Source organism: Schistocerca piceifrons, chromosome X (assembly GCF_021461385.2).
Source record: "Schistocerca piceifrons isolate TAMUIC-IGC-003096 chromosome X, iqSchPice1.1, whole genome shotgun sequence".
Classification (NCBI taxonomy): Eukaryota; Metazoa; Arthropoda; class Insecta; order Orthoptera; family Acrididae; genus Schistocerca; species Schistocerca piceifrons.
In genome coordinates, this window is record NC_060149.1 from 595,154,554 (window position 1) to 595,175,265 (window position 20,712).

General features: G+C 38.2%; 1 protein-coding gene across 1 annotated transcript in view; it reads right to left on the reverse strand.

The window, feature by feature from the left end:
• LOC124722543 (microtubule-associated protein 1B-like) overlaps nucleotides 1-20,712 on the reverse strand; it is a 633,686-nt gene that overhangs the window by 31,075 nt on the left and 581,899 nt on the right. Inside the window, exon 15 of the mRNA XM_047247685.1 lies at nucleotides 5,968-5,994. Coding sequence (XP_047103641.1) covers nucleotides 5,968-5,994 — 27 coding nt within the window. The remainder of the gene's footprint in view (nucleotides 1-5,967; nucleotides 5,995-20,712) is intronic.

The following is a 20,712-nucleotide window of genomic DNA, read 5'->3' on the forward strand; positions in this document are numbered from 1 at the left end:
TTGCAAAGATGTTCACATGGGTATGACTCATACGCAAGAATATTTTGAGGAGGTGAAAAGGATTTGACCAAGATCTTGCAGAGGTTGTTGAGAAGCTTCTGTGGGTGTTTTGGGGAGTGAAGTGAAAAACATAAACTTAATTTGAGGTAGTAACTTCAGAAAATTATAGCACTAGTTGAGAATTAGATTGATGCATTTCATGTGGTAAACTATTTTGTGGTCAGAAATAAAGAATCATTTTTGGTTTCTGAATGAATCAACAATTTTGTAGTGACTGAGAGGCCACAAGAAATCTTGTGAATGGCGCTTGCAGTGTGTCTCTGAGTAGAAGTGCTGTGGTGAAATTGCCTGTGCATTTATATAGCATATCAACAGATATGAATACTGATTCTGTAAGGGAGAGGACCTTTCATGTGAACAGGATGGCTACTGAGAAAATGTAAGCACTGAACAGGTGAATTTATTTGTGAAACTGAAATACTGTGTTTTGGAAAAATCAGCCCTCACATTTGCGTTGATGTAATGCTTTGGAACTGCTTGCTTTGATGGAACTGCTTGCTTTGAGAGAATGAAGAGCCTCTGGTTGAACAATGTTTACATTGGGACCATGTTGGAGCCAACTGAGAATTTATGCAACCCAGTTATATGTCAAGAATTCTTGGAGTATCAGTATGTGTTGATTCTGTGGCAGAAGTGTTAGATCATATTGGCTCACTGACAGATCAATTTATCTAAAGGAGGCAAGACAACTACAGGCTTTTTTTTTGCAAGAGAGGAGTAAATGTGCTGGAAAGATGAGTGAAAAACCAGAGTGGGACAAATGAGGAACAAAAGTAGTGATGTAGGCAAAGAAGAAGGTCTGGTAACCAATTAAGGTGACTTAACTTGTTGCTGCAATATGTAATTATATCAGTGGACATTTTCCGGTGAAACATGATGAGCAATCAACTGCAGAGTTTTATACAGCACAATATTTCACTTGTGTAAAGAATTACAGATAAAATGTATAACCTGAGGACAGTTTGGCTGAAGCCAAGAGAATGTTGTGACTGCAATTAAAGAGGATGGCGAACACTTCAAGCTAAGCCCTTGGGGGGTGATTCCTAAGGATATGCAAGTGCAGATGAAAAATGTTTTCGAAGGGAAAAATCATGTTTGACAAAGAAATGAAGGTGATATACTGTCAAAATCATCTTGACAAAACAAGAAAATTGTAAGAATAGGCAACACTAGCAGATCCCAGCGAATTACTGAATTACAACAAATTGTGAGAAAAATAAAGGCTAATACTTACATCAGACGAGTAATAACTGTAGAAGAAAAGGAAACACATTGGCTCTCAAAAACACACAAAAAATTTAGAAGGAAATAGCAGAGATATTATCTTGATATAAGAAATCAAATTATATGAAAACAAAAAAATGATGCTACAGATAATGCAGAAATTTAAGAAAACCAGAGTAAATAGTGTACGAATTACATTCAAACACATGAAACAGAATGTGGAAAGAAGCACAGAGAAGATTTCAGAAGCCCCTTTTAAACTTCAGCAAGCATTATTACTCTTTTTCTCTTTCTGTAGTTGATCTCCTCATACAGCCACTTTGAAAACAATATCCATGTCCCCACTGCATGCCTCCCTTTCCCTAACACTTCAAGTGTTCACATTTTCTTCTACTTCTGTAATTTCAAGCACACTCCCTGACACAAACCAATGCATATCCACTCATTCCATGGTACAGAGAACAGAGCAAAGAACAAATGTACCTACATTAACATCCATACTCTGCAAATCACTGTGAAGTGTGTGGCAAAGGAAGCTTCCCATTATCACACACATTAGGGTTTGTTCCTGTTCCATTTGTGTATAAAGCAGAGGAATAATGATTGATTAATGCTTCTGTGCATGCTGTAATTAGTCTAATCTTGTCATTCTGGTTCCTACAGGAGTGGTAAGTGGGAAACTGTAGTATATGCCTAAATTCCTAATAAGTAATTTTCCTGGAAACTTTGTAAGTAGGTTTATGTGGGATACTTGATGTCTAACACCAAGTATCTGCCATTTCAGGTTTTTCACCATTACCATGCCGCTCTCCCATAAGTCACACAAACCTGTGATCATTTGTGCTGGCATTTTTGGAATATGTTCAATATCCCCTGTCAGTGGTATTTGATATAGGTCCACACACTTGAGTGATATTCTTGAACAGGTGATATAAGTATCTTGCAAGCTATCTCCTTTGTAGACTGACTGCCTTTTCTGAGTATCATACAAATAAACAAATATCAGTCACCTTCTTTACTCCATCAAAATAGTTATACCCAGATATATGAGTTGTCTGACTGCAGTTGTGAATCTTTGCTATTTTAGTCATGTGTTACTTCATTTTAGCATTTTCTAAAGTGCAAAATTCCTTGTCATTCAGTTGGTATGTTTATCCCTGTATAGTGTATCTTTGTGTCAATGTCCAAAAACTTATTTCTTCTATCACTACATATTTTTGTCTCTGTTTATGTATGTAATTTGCATTTGTATTGAATAATCATTCATCACACCAAGTAGTAAAAAAAGTGTGATCTCAGATTTATTTAGATTTCTCTAGTAATGGTTGTTTTCTGTAAATCAGATCATGAGAAAACAGTATAAAGATAAATTATGATTTTTCAATGAAAGTGGGTAGTTCCGATGTTCATTCATTGTAACATGTAATAGTTAGTCCCAGAACCTTGTACTCTTTCAGCATTGGAATATATTGAAATGTGGATTGCCTTCTGATGCCAAATTTGTTTTCATGTCTGCTGTACTAGTGCTGCAATAACTGATATGTAAATGGGCCACAGACATTACTTTTCCATCACATTTCTTACAGTACAAGAGTTTGTAATATATATGGTTCCATGCCTTGAGTGCAACATTTCTGGCTTGCACTGCTGTGACAGTTAATGCACAAATTTATTTCATATTTTAAGTACCTTGAACGTTTTTGGACCAGTCAGCAACCATTCTTTATAGATACAACAAAATAGAAATGTAGCTCTTCAGATGAGCTATTCTATATTTTGAGACTGGAGAAACATAGCATCTTGAGTAAGGACCAAAATAGTTTTCAAACCAACTTTCAGATTAGTGACTGCTTTCAGAATATATCCTCAGATTTCAGCCTACATGTATATTCTACTTTAGCATGTTACATGTTACAATTTACTGTACATATGTACTTGGAGAAGGAGGTGTTCCAAGTGTCATTCTCACGCCTGAATGCATTACATCATTTCTGCAGTGATTTAAATTCTTTCAAAAACACTAGACCATCTCCTAAAGCTTGACAGGACTGTACAATTTGCTGTTTCTTTCAATAAAATCTTCAATAAAATCAATAGTGCTGTACACTTTACATTTAAGATGATCTCAGATAGAAAGGTCCAGAATAATGATGGCACATGATCTTTTGGGGATCAAGTTACAGGCCTTCCTTGCCTATCCATCTTTGACCATATTGGTTCCATTACATGTTGCCTTATATCAACAGCAAAATGTGCTGAACTGCATCAAGCATCTACTATATACCCCAATGTTATACAAGAGGTATTGGTTACATCTGAGGCTAATTAAATGGAGACTTAATGAAAAACTTTACATTTCAAATACATTTGTACTACATAGCACAGTTTTTCATAACCACACATTCACAAATACCTCCACACATGTCAGTTTTTGCTAACATAACAGAAGTTGGACAAAAATATGGAAACTAAATGTGAAATGCATGCTTGAACATAAATGCAGGTGCTAACGAAGCCTGCAGGTTGCACTGTTGTATTTGACCAAGAGTGGCACGTGCAAGATATCGTCAATACATTGCAAGTGAAATATCCTCAATACATTGTAAGTGTCAGTCATGATGAGAACAGTATTCTGTATAATTGCAAGTCCATTATGTTGGAGCTAATTGAATTTGAACATGGGCAAATTATTGGTGCTTGTATGGTGGGTGCTTCCATGACTAATGGAGCCAAAGTGTTTAGTGTTTCGCCGGCCGCGGTGGTCTAGCGGTTCTAGGTGCTCAGTCTGGAACCGCGCGACTGCTACGGTCGCAGGTTCGAATCCTGCCTCGGGCATGGATGTTTGTGATGTCCTTAGGTTAGTCAGGTTTAAGTAGTTCTAAGTTATAGGGGACTGATGACCACAGATCTTAAGTTCCATAGTGCTCAGAGCCATTTGAACCATTTTTTTTTTGTTTAGTGTTTCAAGTGCAGATTTAAGTGTGTGTGTGTGTGTGTGTGTGTGTGTGTGTGTGTGTGTGTGTGTGTGTGCAAGTTTGAATTACTGTTAAGGATTATGTAAATGTTTTGGATGATCAGGTCCTTCCCATGGTAGTATGTTTGTTCCCCAGTGGTGATACTGTGTTCTAAGCTGACAGGACCACTGTTCACATAGCTTGCATTGTCCAGAACTGGTTTTGTGAGCACTTGGATGAATTCTTACATCTCCCCTGACCACCACAGTCACCAGATCTCAATATTATTGAGTCTTTGTCATCTATTTTGGAGAAAAGTGTGTGCGATTGGCAGCCACCTCCATCATCATTACCCAAACTTGCCACAGTTTTTCAGAAATTCCCTTGAAAGCCATGTAGGACCTGTATTTATCCATCTTGACAAGACTGTGAGCTGTCTTGAATACCAACAGCTTTTCTACACCTTTTGAGCATTGTAATTGTATCGTGTTTTTGCTGTTTCCATATTTTTGTCCATTTCTTGCATATATTATTTCAGAGTGAAGGGTTTACACTATATTTTGTTTCTGCAAGGGTTGGAACTTTAATAGTGGCAACTATTTGTTTACAGTTCATACAAAACAGATACACGTTTCAAAGTTTTACTGACCTTCAAAGTAGTCACCAGCATTGTGTATAGCTCATTGCCAGCGATGTGGAAGTCATAGGATACTCTTAGCAGTGCCAGTTGTGTTGACAGTTCGAGTGGTGCGGTCTACTGCCCGACAAATTTGTAGTAGTTCTGAAGCAAATGCTGTTCATTTTTGGAACACAACCTACGACCAGCTTAGAGACAGAAGTGATGACACTTTCTGCAGGACCTGACCATCATTTTGCAGGACAATGCTCAACCATGTACAGTGCAAGCTGTTACTGATCTGTTTGACTGATGGGGTTGCTAAGTGCTATACCACCTACTGCACTCCACTGACTTAAGCCCTCATGAGTTCAACTCGATTTCTAAACTGAAGGAAACACTTCATGGCATTCACTTCAGAACTGCTACAAATTCATCAGGCAATAGACTGTGCCGCTCAAACTGTCAACACACCTGGCATTGCTGAGAGTATTCTACAACTTCCACATCGCTTGCAACGGGTTATACACAATGCTGGTGACTGCTTTGAAGGTCAGTAAAACTTTGAATCATGTATCTGTTTTGTACAAGCTGTAAATAAATAGTTGCCACTATTAAAGTTCCAACCCTCATACAAAGCAGTGAATTCTTTGGGAAGTAGTCATAAATCATTATTTAACAAGAGCACTTCTGTGGACTTAAATGTTTAGCTTATGGCTTACTTATGATGACACCCATCAATGCAGACTTTTGTCAATTGTTCTCATGAAAATTTGATATTTCACTGCAACAGCCTTTAAAAATCATGAGATCTATGTACTGGCCTTTATTTGAAGCTGGTCCGTGGCTTACTTTTATAGTAAGCGCATACAACTGATAACATGATGAGTGCAGGCAAAATAAAGAACTAGTTGATACTCTACCTACACATTTCAGGAAGTGATACATATGTACCAATAGCTATAATTCTTAGAAAAATAAAATCAAAATATCCATTCAAAGTAACATAAAAAACAACATTGGAATTTTATATTCTTAGTAGAAAATGAGTGTTTTACTCTAATAATGAAAATTATAATTTTAAATATATGTGAAAATACTCTAATTCCATACCTCTGTAAAACCTCACATTTGGCATAGCTACAAGAAAATAATCAACCATGATAGTGTCTGCATTTACACACAGTATGTGAACTTAAATTACTTATTACAATAATGAAGATACTGTGTACAAAAATTCAGTAATTTACCATGCACTAACTACTGCACAAATACATTAAGTGTGACAGAGTTCTAATCTAAAGTGTTTTGTTCGACTAAATTATTTTTAATCACATAAATGGGGTTCAACTCTATATTTATTCTGAGAAAATACTGAAGATCACATTTCCTAAATTAATATTTCTATTACTGGTAGTTTACATCTGCAACACTCAAAACTAAATACATGTCTGATGAATTAATAGTATGTGCTGTGTTGTTTGATCATCAATTTCTGTCAAAGAAACAACAGCCACAGCTATCTGAAACCAAATGTAGTGTGATTTAAATTTAAGGCAATGATAGAATTTGCTTCCTGTCTGAATTTGTAAAACAGAAAAAAAGAATTTTAAAGAAGATGCCAAGCTGATAACAGATCTATAAAAAGAAGAGTACCTGTACAACTCCAGTAAATGACTGATGTCCCAGCACCTACATAATTCACCATTTACCACAGAAAAATTATTTCTTAGGCTGATTAATTGGGAAATAATAACTCTTTTAGGTGTATTTTTTCTATTTTTAAATATAATCCATAAGGTATGGTATTACTGCGGTTTACTAGTAGACCTAGTCTGCATAATCATATTTTCAATTTGAACATGCAAAATAATAAAGTTAAAACATGCAACATATATGGAATTACACATGGATATCTTTTAACATAGTGGCCAAAGCATTTTTATGAAAACTTCTACATAAATGTGGCCTAAAACACTTTTAACATTATCTATCAGTTGCACTGCACAGAACATGGGATGATTTTATAAGTAGACAAATCCACAATCTATTTTTTGTTTCTCAGCCACATTTAAAAGAGTAAAATTGTTTTAAAAGCTTCGATGGTTATGTAATCTCTGAAATTCAGTCCTAGAGATACTCCATAAATAGGAAGGGAAGGACTGATCCCAATCATTTCCTTAACTAGTTATGTTACATGCCAGTAAGGGTACGTTAAGAAGTGTTGCCAAAGCCAACACTAATTCATCGCATTATCTCACAACACCAGAAATAGTGAGTAACTAGTACAATAATATGACAAGGCTGGTAAATCTAATATTTTTGTAAAGAATGCCAGAAATGGGCAACATTAAGTGCCATACCACCTCAGAGGAAAAAAAGACAAGAAGAGCAAGTAAAGGAAGAAGTGAGCAAATGAAGACATTAAGTGGCAAATCACTCGAACAGAGATACCGAAATGGCAGATGATATTCAAGATGCAATCATAAAACAGAAAAAAAGGTGAAGATGAATTTTTAAACATCCAGAATATTCCTTTGACCAAAATGAAGGAGAAGACTTAAATATTAGGATTACAGAGGCTGCGAGCAACTTCAAACTGCTGTGTTTCATTACAATAATATACAATGAAGACCCAAAGAAACTGGTACACCTGCCTAATATTGTGTAGGGCCCCCACGAGCACACAGAAATGCCACAACACGATGTGGCATGGACTCAACTAATGTCTGAAGTAGTGTTGGAGGGAACTGACACCATGAAACCTGCAGGGCTGTCCATAAATCTATAAGAGTATGAGGAGGTGGAGATTTCTTCTGAACAGCGTGTTGTATGGCATCCCAGATATGCTCAATAATGTACATGTATGGGGAGTTTGGTGGCCAGAAGAGTTTAAACTCAGAAGAGTGTTCCTGGAGCCAGGCTGTAGCAATTTTGGATGTATGGGGTGCAATGCACAATGGACCTGAATAGATGCAGGTGATCAGACAGGATGCTTACATACATGCCACCTGTCAGAGTCATATTTAGACATATCAGGTGGTCCCATATCACTCCAACTGCACATGCCCCACACCATTACAGAGCCTCCACCAGCATGAACAGTCCCCTGCAGACATGCAGGATCCATGGAATCATGAGGTTGTCTCCATACCTGTAAATGTCCATCCGCTCGATATGATTTGAAACGAGACTCGTCCAACCAGGCAATATGTTTCCAGTCATCAACAGTCCATTGTTGCTGTTGACAGGCCCAGGCTAGGTGTAAAGCTTTGTGTTGTGCAATCATCAAGGGTACACCAGTGGGCCTTCGGCTCTGAAAGCCCATTACACTGATGTTTCATTGAATGATTCACATGCAGACACTTGTAGATGGCCCAGCATCTGAAGCAATTTGCAGGAGGGTTGCACTTCCATTATGTTGAATGATTCTCTTCATCCTGTACTTGCAGGATTTTTTTCTGGCCACAGTGATATCAGAGATTTGATGTTTTACCAGATTCCTGATATCCACGGTACACTTGTGAAATGGTAGTACAGGAAAATCCCCACTTTATCACTAACTCAGAGATGCTGTGTCCCATTTCTCATGTGCTGACTATAACACCACATTCAAACTCACTTAACCTGTCATTGTAGCAGTAGTAACCAATCTAACAACTGCACCAGACCCTTGTTGTCTTATATAGGCTCTGCCAACTGGAGCTCCGTATTCTTCCTGTTTACATATCTCTGTATTTGAATCCACATGCCTATACCAGTTTCTTTGGTGCTTCCATGTATATTATTTTACATGGCTATCTTTCTATTACAAATACATTTCACTTCTATTTTTATTTATGTTAGTTCACTTTACACCTTTCTCTCAGTACACTTGTTTCAATGTCCTTTTGTTTTAGTCAAATGCATCTGGAGGATGTCCTTCCTATACTGATGCTGCCTGAGCTTCAGACAGGCCTTTGAATACAGCCAGGTAAAATGTGGGCTGGCCACTGATGTAATTCTGAAGCTGGGTGCTGCAACAAGCATCATGCAGCAACCTGCAATGTGGTGTTCTGCTGTCAGTGGTTGACTGTGTCACTACACAGTGTAGCAAAATGGGCATTTCTACAGCAAAGTAAGCATTGGAGGCCTACCACCTGTCAAAACACATTTGGCCAGAGCAAGTTAAAATGTTCCCAGCTCAGCATGTAGCAACATTCCTTGAGCATCATTCATTTGACTGGCATAGTGTCCACATTAGTAGTCAGTCAAATTTACAGCAAAGCTACTCCAGCCTCATTGAGCACGCGAAGCTGCTGATCTATGAGCCATGGACTTCAAACTAGATCCACTGAGGTGAGGCCATCCAGGGGTGTGTCATCACATGACAATCAATCCAGTCTCTAAGGGCCCCAGATTTTATGGCCTGCACACTTGTGTCAGTATCACAGAGTGCCAGTAGTACTTGACAACACTCTGGCGTGGCTTTAAGTCATCAAGCTGACAAGGTGAATTGCATCAGCTAGGTTGCTGCCTGTCACCAACTGCTGCTGTCTCATCGTACTGATGATAATGACACTCACTGCCTACTAGCCACAGCTGGTACCTGGGCCACTGCTGTCTGGGCAGTGCACAGGAGGCATCAAGTAATAAAGATTTTTCTTGTTGAGTAAGAATTTTTGATTCTGCACTTGCAAAAATAATGGAAAAGCCATACCACAGCTCTCTACACACACCACTCTGCTTTCACAACTGGCAAGCCTGTAACACTGTTGTCAGAAGAGCCAGTGCCTATGATGATGTGTGGCATCAACTCACCATGGCGAGTGAAAATGAGTTGTTTTGCATGTGTTAGGGTTGGGTAAGCAATGTTTCATTGCCAGGATAGGAGGTCTGAATGTAAACTTCAAGTGCTGAAATGGGACTCAATTAATGACGTATGTGGTTTTGGAGGGCAAAATAATGAAAGAGATAAGGGTTTGCAGCCAGTTAGATATTTGCAGTGTAACTTGATGGGGCACAGTGCTCAATGGGCCCAGTCATGCCCTGTAATCTGTTTCGAGGATGTGTTAGTGTTCATAAAAACCCTATTAAGAGCTGAAAATGCTGGATGCTGATCAGAGCAGCTTTTATATATTGCGTAATTATGTTTGGTGGGATAAACTAAGAAGTTCTGGAACACATGGACATTTGAAATTCTGTCGGTAAGCTTAGTACAGCAATACAGTAGAACAATGTATGTAGGTATTGCAGAGAACAGTTGGGCAGTGTGTTGCAAAGACAGGGAGTCCATCAAAAACTTTTCAGAATGGATTAGAATGCTAAACATTAATATATACATGATGATGGATGAGAGAGTCCTTCTGCAGGAGACAGAACAAAGGGCACTATATGCATTTTTATGGGGCCTGTTGCCTGGTGTATCAAGAAATGTACAAGCAGAATTCTGTGACTGTCATGGTGTTAATGGAGTTAGACGTGGTGACCTTAGTTTGAGATAGGAAGGGAATTGGTACTACATGAAGATGCGAGAGAACAAGCCACATACAGTGGGAATGCCCCACAATCTGCAATGTAGAAAATGCATGTGAATGAGGTGAACGTAAGAGGACCGTAGACAAAAGCCTACCATGGAGCATGATAGATGCACATGGGGTGGGAACAGTAATCAAATGTTAACAACAATGGGTGTCCAGGGGTGCTGTACAGTGCTTCCAGTAAATAGAAGCTCTTCTAAAATGTGTGCAATGGTACAGTTTTACTCAGGTAACTTAGTGGATGAAAGAAAGTGTAAGATTTTACTGGACACAGACTTTGAGATCATGCATCAAGACAATTCAGATACAGAAAATCCAGACCCTAAGCTCAAGCAGGCCACCAGTTTCGTTGCATTATGATAAAGGTAGAGCATTTGGAATGGGCAAAGAAGATAGCAATGGAGAAGTTATTCTTGGAATATTAGGATCTCTTTAAAAGCTGTGCATATTTGCCAGTGAGCCCAGTGACACAGCACTGAATCCCAAGTTGGGACGAACTGTCTGTGTATTATAAGCTGTACTGTATAGCACATCACCTGCAACCAGTGACAGAAGTATTTATTAACCAACAGTTGTGAGGTGAATCACTTTTGTTGTGACTATTGGTTACCATATCAAGTGTACAGTTATGGATGCTTATCCAGTGCTGGAAACATTGAATAATCTGGGGCAGTGCAAATATTTTCCTATTCTGGATCAGTGGTGTGGTTATCACCAGTTACAGTGTGTGTGTTGGGGATTATGGGCGCTCAACATCGAGGTCATCAGTGCCCTACCAGTTACGGAAAGCACAAAGGGATCACCCAAAGACAATATTTATGATGCTGGCAGAACATTACATTATAGGTATATGTTGTTTAGGTTTAAAAAATACCAGCACATTTCTGCACCTCTTTGATAGGATATTGAAACTTAGATAATGTATGGTTAATGCAAAGAAAATGGAAGAATATGTATTACAGCTAAGCAAATTGTTTAAGTAGCTGTGCATAGCGCATTTAACACTCAGATTAGAAAAATGTTACTTCATGCCAGAATAAGTACTGTATTTATGGCATGTAATAAGTTGCAAGGAAGTTGGAGCAACTCCAGGAAAGACAAGCAGGATTTTCCAGTGCCACATAATACAGGAAAAGAGTTGTAGTCTTTCTTAAGCCTGGCGAACTGTTACTGTAAGTAAAAGCATGGCTACTCACTCATCTATTGGAAAAAGGAGTGAAATTTCACTGGTCAGTGGAGTGCAAGGTTGTGGTCAGTCAGTTGAAGAAACCATTAACAACTGGACCGGTATTAGTTCTCCAAATTCTAAGTAGGAATTTCTGCTGTCATGAAGTGCAAGCAATCATGTGACCATCTGTGTATTAAGTCAGGAAGTGGATGGCGCAGAACATCAAGCTGCCTTATCTCAATACAGTTGAATAGTGTGGAATAGAACCATTCTACAAAGGAGAAAGAGAAACCTAGTCTCATATATGGCATAATATATTTTTGATGTTATTTTTATGGAAGAATATTCATTTTCATAATAGATCATGCAGCACTGAGATGGCTATTAGCATTGAAAAACCCATCTACCTGGTTAATGCATGTGGCAGTAATATAAAGTGAATTTGATTTTGAGGTGATTCATCAACCTTGAAATTTACGTAGGAATGAGATGGCCACAGTCAGAAAATTTGTGTGATACAAAGAGTGGGTGCTTTCTCTGGAGAATGGCAGAATGTACATGCTACTGATGTGGAAAGCAAACTATCTGGAATGTAATGAAAGGTCACTGTTCATCATGGAATGTATGTGAATAAACAAAATTTTGATCTCATATTGCAGTACGAGCAGCATTTCAAAATTAAGTGTTTAAACAGGTACATGATCATGTCATGGAGGTCATAGAACCACAGAGTGACATTTAGCCATACAATATTGGAAGCAGGCACATAAGCACGATGTACAACATTGAGTAAGGAACTGTGTACATGTGCACAATAAGTCAAATTAAACCATCAGCATATTACACTGCAGAGATTATTGGGGGCCAGCAAACCATTTGAGGTCATTGGTTTAGACATTTTAGGCCCTTTTCAGCAGACACTAGCAGGGAATCGTTGTGTATTACCCATAACAGAACACTTTTCACCCTCTGTACAAATGATAGCTATTATCAATTAATAAGCCACCACAATGGCACAAGCCATGGTTAGTAACTGGTTATTAAACTTCAGTACACCAGAGATCTTGATCTACATCAATGTACTTACCTGATATCAGAACTGATAAAGCAACTTCATTGTTTGCTACAGATTTGTAAAAATTAAGAACAAGTGCCTTCTACCATGGGTCCACAGGATGGTAGGAAAGATGTTGAGGCACTATGACAACAGTCATCATCATGACTGGAATACACTGTTACCTTACATAGTGACAGCATACATTTTGAAAGTGAATGGCAGTATAGGACTTTTGTCGTATGAGGTAGTATGTAGACAGAAGGCACCATCAGCATATGAGATAGTAAAACACAGAGTGGGGAAAATGGTGCATCAGTGCTGAATTTTGGGAAAATGGTCCACCAGTGCTGAATTTTGAGAAAACTTTATACACAGTACGTCATCAAGGCCTAAAAGTGAACATAAAGGTCCTTGAGCAGTGGGAGTGAATGGGATAGCACATTGCTGAATTCTCTAAATGCCATGTAGGATGCTATGGGATGTTGATAGTCATTACATCCCATATGGAGAAAATAAAACTTCTATGTTCATTACCAAGATCCACAACAGGTGATCAAGATGATCTTATCAGTAAATGTGAAGTTACAGCTCCCTCCTTGTACCACAGTCATCTATGATGTGCATATTCAACTCTTTCAAGGTGCACCACAGGCTTTACCCCCATTACCAGCACTGGTTCCAAATAAAGGTGGGTTGAAGGGGGGAGGGAGGGGGGGAGGGGGAATGCGAAAGAGAAAGTGGCATGACAAAGGAGCCAGCTGCTCCACGTAGTCTGCACATACCTCACTGTGTGCACTAAGATCAAGAGATAGGCTCGCATAGAGAAGTGAGGAGGGTGATTGAAGTTTCCTTGCTTTAGGCAACATCACTGACAGACATGGCCACAAGATGTATCATGCTATTGATGCTGCTGCACTTCTGCAATTGTGGGGGGTTGCACACAATACAGGTGTGGCCACTACAGGATGGAGTCCTGTTAACTCAGTGAGAAGGCATTGACATGACAGATCACTGGTGGACATTGAAACTGAGAAATGAGGTTCAAGGCTGGATAAAGTCTTTGGGGAGATCCATCAGAAAGCTAAGGAGAAGGGGGTGTTAAATTAAGTGTGTGGTGAATAGTAGAGTTTAAGGGCCTCTTATAATTGCTTAGAGGGACAGTTATAGCAGGCTATGGATCTAGTGCTGCACACCATGAGAAGAGATAAACAGGGATGTGTAGATGCAGGAGGAAGATAGTTGATGACTGTCTTGAGGACCAATGATGCTGAAAATATGAGGCAGGTGTGCAGCATGATGATATATGTGCAGTTGGAAGCAGAGGGCAATAGAATTCTGACTAAATGGTATACAACCCAGCTCGCTAATCTGGAAAATGAAGTGTTGAAGAACAGTAGGACTAAGTGTGGAGCTGACTAACTACACTAAGGGGGTGGGCAATGAAGTGAATTGAGATTTGGATATTATACAAGCACAATTAGATCTGTCAGACACACAGTTAGCCCTGGAAAGAGTTTTGCGTACCAGAACTGACAGTAATGGCAACGCTCAAATAGAAGTAGCAGAGTTACAGGAAGCCTTCCAGTATGCAGTACAAGGGCAACTAAAACTGTGCTACCTCCAGGAAAGTTTCTGGCAGGGCTACGTCAGACATAGGTAGGGGTACCAACCACTCTGGAAATAATAAGAGTGCATGTTAGTGCTGTCAGAAATGACTCCATGGATAGCATGCAGTAACAGTAGATATGAATGATGTGAGATACATCAGTAACCAGTGAAGTGGAGAACATAAGGGAAATTTATACACCTCAAAACAAAGAAGATTTTGTTAGTTATTTCAGATAGGAAGACTGATGTACTGATGGCAGCAGAAGTGCTGTACCAAAGCCAAAGGGAATAGCTTACAGTATGCTCTATAAGATGGTCCAAACTATCACTAGGACATGTGAATTGGAACTGTTTCTCATGAAGCAGATGGTGCTATGAGCAGGGACACTCAAAGGTAACAAAACAATTGGAACAGTGGAATACTGCTAAACGAAACTCAATGTGACATCTCAGGATTCACTTTTTGGCTACCAGCAGTGATAATATGCTCAGAACCTTATGTGTCCTCTACTGTACCTACCTGATAATCCTCTCAAAATCCTGCCAGCAAAGAACCTAATTTACTCAATAGCTACCCTCTATCTCACCATACTTAGTTCCTAAACAAGCTGTTAGCAGCACTGAACGGCCACATTAGTGCAGAACAGTTGTTCCAGCACATTCAGCAATACTGCATTGGGTGCCAGCACTGAGACATGGTAACAGGAATTTCAATGTTGGGAATGTTCTTAGTCTCAGCTGTCACTTTTGTGGGCTGTATCCACCATCAGAAGAGAGCTGTCTACCTATCCGATCTCCCATCTCACCAACCAACTTAATGGGAACCACAAAGTTTATCACAGGTGACCGAATATTCTGGTTGTACAAGTAACCATATGATATGATGGACTGTTTAAGAAGAACAGAGAGTGCATGAAGTGTAAATAGTGGAGTGGGAAAGTGCACTGCAAGAGTAGGGGGAAATCTGTAGACACAGTAGTGCTGTGCTGATTTAGTAATTCACAAGTTCAGCAGCAGCCTGGAATTCAGAGGACTGGATATTCCTGAAGGGGTAGGAGCATTGTGGCCTGAGCTTCATTTAGACCTCCATGACCAACTGAGTGATTTGCTGGCCAGCCACTCGAGTAATTCTGCAGCCACCTGCTGCAATAGTGCTGGTGCAGTACTCTGCAGTGTGGCTTTCTGCTGTCAGAGATTCACTGTGTTACTACATGCACAGTGTGGTACAATGTGGCTTCTCCATACTCAAATATGTGACCAGAGCTTACTGCCCCCTTGAATGCATGGTTACTGCCCCTTGAACACACCAGTCCAGAGGTAGTATAAATGTTCCTAGCTCCGCCAGTGGTTCCATTGCTGCAGTTTCATGTATTTGACCAGTCATTGGACAAATGTATGACTCAGCTACTCTACCCTCAAGTGACATCACTGACTAGCTGAAGCTGCTGATCTATGAGCCATCATTGAGTCCTGATGGTTCTGAGCTCCGAATTGGATCTGCCAAGGTGAGGCCATCCGGTGGGTGATGTCAACTGACACTTCAGCCAGTCTCTGTGGGTCCCAGCTTCAATGTGGAGCCTGCTCAGTTCCTGCCTGACTTGCCCTTCATAACCAAACTGATGGGGCAACTCACATTGGTAAAGTTACTGGTTGCTGCCGGCCCCCACTGTCTGAGCATGGCACAGAGGATATCAATCGCTGCCTGATAGCCATGAATAGTACTATGCTGATACCACCAATGCTGTAATTGTATTGAGTAATGGAGAATGTTCTTGTTGAATAAGTATTTTTGACTCAGTGCTTGACATGGTACTGGAAACCATATTACAGCTTCCTGCACAGGCAACTCTGCAGCCAGAACCAGTCAGCCCATAACAATATGAACACAAATCTGCAATGAACTATTGGTTGTTTCCTATATGTTGATTACTAAGTCATCTGTAGTTTGGAAATGTACACATCAACCAATTTGCTTATAACCAGGGCCTACCTTTTTTCTTTAGCTTTTATTTTTTCTAATCTCTTACTGTCGTTTAACAATAATTTTAATTCATGGGATTTTTCTCTACTTCACTATTCTTGCTAAATGGTAATTATGCTTCCCAATTATAAATAACTGTTATATTCTGAATATACAACAGAGATGAGTATTGAACATCACAGTTTATTAAACACATCCATGTGTTACAATATTTTAACAACCATTACAAGACCAAAGGTGTACATTCAGATGCAATTTTTCTTTGGTATGATACTAGAAAATCCTGGGTGAAATAAAAACAATGGACTGACTCAAAATAATGATACATATATAGGGATATAAGCAAGAACTAGAACATAATAGCTTGGATGTTTTCAGTGGTGTTACAAGAATTTTAGCTGGCAGTATTGCACCACAAAGCATTTGTTTGTGTGTAAGGCAATGGATGTTGTTGGAAGTAGGTGGAATACAGTAACTCCACTTCAGAAATTTTATGGACAGAAATGTGAAGCACTTACTTACAAAATTTACTTTACACTACAAATTATTGTACTGTGAATTATCTTGCATATATTACCGTTAAACAGTGCATCACTGAATGAAACTTTCAACTTTTTGCAAAATTATAATAGCTGAAATACTTCGACAAAAGCCCATAGAGTCAAGAATTACAGAAATATAGCAACTGATGTGGAACATCATGCAGTGTTCAATCAGTCGAAAAAAAAAAAGGAACAATCAATGCTTCTTCTATAACTTATTAATAGTAGCTAACAGATCAACAGCTAATCCCAATTTTGAAAATTTAAAACTGCAGTAACAAAACCACTTTCAGAATTTAATTCCAAAATTTACTTTACTACTCAGGAAATTTGATTATAATGTGTCTGACTCAGTGTAAATATAAACATGCCTCAGAGCAGCATTCCGTTTAATGAGGACAATTTCTTCCTGTACAAATAGTCGCATTTTCAGGCAAACGATTATGTATATAAAGTTTAGTAAGGATGTCACCAATGCATTAATGAACACTGCTAGCACATGATGGCTCTATTTGCAGTCAGAGCTCATAGCATGAGATGTAACTTTGTATCTCACAAGGAAGCCACGTATTGTTTCATTAAGTTTGGTTTTTGACTATGGCAATCTAACAATTTCTCAATAATCACACATGCTGTGACACTATGTTGGTTGCATAACAATGCTATTGAATAGAAATCAATGTAAATACAACACATACATCTTGAAGAGAAAAAGATTAACTGTATATCTGTGTTAACATTATGAATGAATAAATTGGTTAACATTTATTTCATAGTTATATGATTTTTCCCAAAGAAGGAGCTTTGTTATCTCCATATTTTTCATTATGTCATGCAGAACTTTCATTTATTACAATGATAGATCAGTATTGGTATGGTAACAAAATATAACATATATGAATGATGCTCCTTTGACTTTTGAAGTAGAGACACTTACACTGCTTTAGAATCTTACAGAAATACCATTCACATTACTCAGTACACCAAAAAATGCTATACGGTACCCTAAAAAACAAAATTTATTACCACATTATAGTCGACGTGATGGATGGTTTGAATTCTGGCAGTCGAGGTAATTTTTACCATCAGTGTTTAGCTAACAAGAAGAAGACAGTTTGCAGTACAAAGTTACTGATTACCAGATTGTGAACCAAAGTCCGGGATTCAGTCTTAATTCTCTCCCCATTACGAGTGAGCACATGTGACACTGTTGATGGTGATTTGTCTCTCAGATAGAGGCTTAAAACTTAGGGAGGGTTGGGCTGTTTCCTTATCCTGGGACTGGTTTCATATGCTCCCTTCCTTTTATGATACTGTACATCTGCTGTACCTGGAATCCTACAGGCTATTATTGCAGCAGTATTGCCACTTTTCAAAGTATGTGTGCCCTGTTGATATGTATGAGAGAGTAAGTAAAATCATGTCAGAGTGTAGCCTGCATGTGTTAAACATGACTGAAAGAACTCCAAAACTTAACCTCTCTGTGTGGTGTACCACTTTTATCAAAGTGTTTTATTGCATCTCTCAACAAGACTTTGCAGAGATGCCTGCCATTTGTAAAAGGAAGTGAAATAAAGCCACACTCTTTATTGTGCCAAAAAATACAAGTGATGACTGTACTAACTCCTGATAAAGTTTCAGATGTATCATAATCTATAAATCTCAATCATGAAGACATTACCAAGAGAGAAAGGAGGATGATCTCGAACTTTGCTATTCCAAGTGGCATCTTACTCATTCAACATTATCGTATGCATTACATAATGACCTGTTGAACTGGCCTTTAACAAAGACTGCATAAAGTGAAACTTAAACAGAATTAAAGATAAATTTTAGACAGTTTTATTGTATAACTCAGTGTAGCCTTCCTGAACAGTAAATTAATATTTTGGTAGTTCTTGCATTTATTTTCTAGAGAAAATTTATGTATTTTAGATAGAACAAGAAGAACTAGATATGTTAGTGGGAAATGATGTATATTAAAATTGTGGCTACAACGAAAATATATTTTTACATCCTTTTTCAAGGCTCAGGGAATGCTCTTTTCTTTTACTGGCATTTAACATCTTGTTACGTGTGAATTTCAGTTAATGTCTGTGATGGTTTTGTAGGATTTCGGTTACTAAATTTACAAACTATCAGTGGCTGACATAAATAATGTTTTACAGAAAATTGTTAAGGGGAACATCAAACATGTGGTACCTCATTAATCAAAGAACAAAGGCAAATGTTGAGCAGCTGTGATAAAATTTGGAAGTAACGAACTAATGTACATACCAAAACATAGTAAAAATGACAATTAATTCCAAGGTCATCTAGAAAGTAAAGTCCTCAGTGTAACTGAGGTGGAATAAGGGAAACCAGCCTGCATTCACCGAGACAGATGAAAAACCACCTTAAAAACCATCCACATACTGGCCGGCACACCAGACCTCGATGCTAATCCACTGGGCAGATTCGTGCCAGGGACCATCATGACTTCCACCTGGGAAGCAGTGTGTTAGACCTCATGGCTAACTGGGCAGGCTTCTTCCAGATACTTAATTATCACTTCTTAATTTTCATTTCCTGCTGTCATATTTTGGTCCCAAGATTTTCCTCTGTATTTTTGTTTTTGTCTTTTATATTTTACCTAATTGCTTGGCTGTATTTAGCGAAAGAAATCCTGAAGCATAAAGGCATTCTGGTCTAATCACAGTGTTGTAGTGATGGAGTTTTGTATGTATGGATAAATATTTTTTGTTATACAAGTTTTTTTTGTTGATTGAAGAGCCATGGCCATTTTCCTTTTCCTTGCTTAGTTAGCTTCTTTGTCCAATGTATTTGGTTGTATTATTTTACCTTGATATGTAAACTTTGTAGTCTTTTTTATTATTCTATAATAAATTTCCATGCATGCTCATGCATCCAACAAGTATGTCATATACTCTGGTTTTTTCCCAAAAGATATACAGTTTTCTACTTTTGAAGGTGTCTCTTTTATGAGCTTTAACTGCATTGTTGCATCTTTTATACATTCATCTAAGATGTCAAGACTGCCTGCAAAAGATTATCCTCTTTTCTCTGAATTAAGCTTTTTTTGATTCCTTATTCTGTTCTTCTCTTTCATTCCTTGATTACCTATTCCAGTAAACAATTGAACAGCAATAGGGATAATCCTTTTCCTTGTCTTACACCAATTTTGATCTCAAAAGCTTTGGAAGGTTCACCTTAAAATTTAATTTTACATTTTGTATTTGTTAGTGTGTCTTTTAGGACTGCAGCTGACTTTTGTCAACTCCAAAGTCTTTTAAAGGTCTTGAATAATGTTTCTCTGTCAATTGAGCCATATGCTTTTTGAAGCCCACAAATTTTTTGCTCTCATTCATCTATACCTGATCTTAAATTTCAGGTTTAAGATTTGTTCCACAAAGGATTTTCCTTTTCTAAACCCTCCTTTGTATGCTTCTAATTGCCAATCCAGTTGGCTTCCCAGCCTTTTTTTTTTTTTTTTTTTTTTTTTTTTTTTTTTTTTTTTTTTTTTTTTTTTTTTTTTTTTTTTTTGATGGAGTCAGTTTCATCACCTTTTTGGTGAATTGGGTGAATTAATGCTGTTTTCCAATTTTCTGGTATAGTTTCTGTTTCCCAGGCTATTTGAAAGACTCCATGTAGCTGCACGACTGTCCCAGAATCTGCAGTTTTCCACATTTAACCAGTTACTGATTCCTCATCTTTTATTACCCTTCAGATCTTTAACGATATTTTGGATTTCATCTATGCTGCAAGATCTTGAGTTTGTGTATATGCATCCCAAATTTTGTTCTAGAACTTTTTCTCTTGGTTCCGCACAATTTAGTAATGTCTTGAAATAACTTGCTAGTATTCCACATTTTTTTCTTTTCCTTTTTTAGGCTAATTTTATGTCTTCATTTTTGAAGCACAAGTTGGTAAGTTTGGAAGCTTTGTCTAAAAGTTTTTTAGAAGTTCCTGGTATTGTTGTTTTG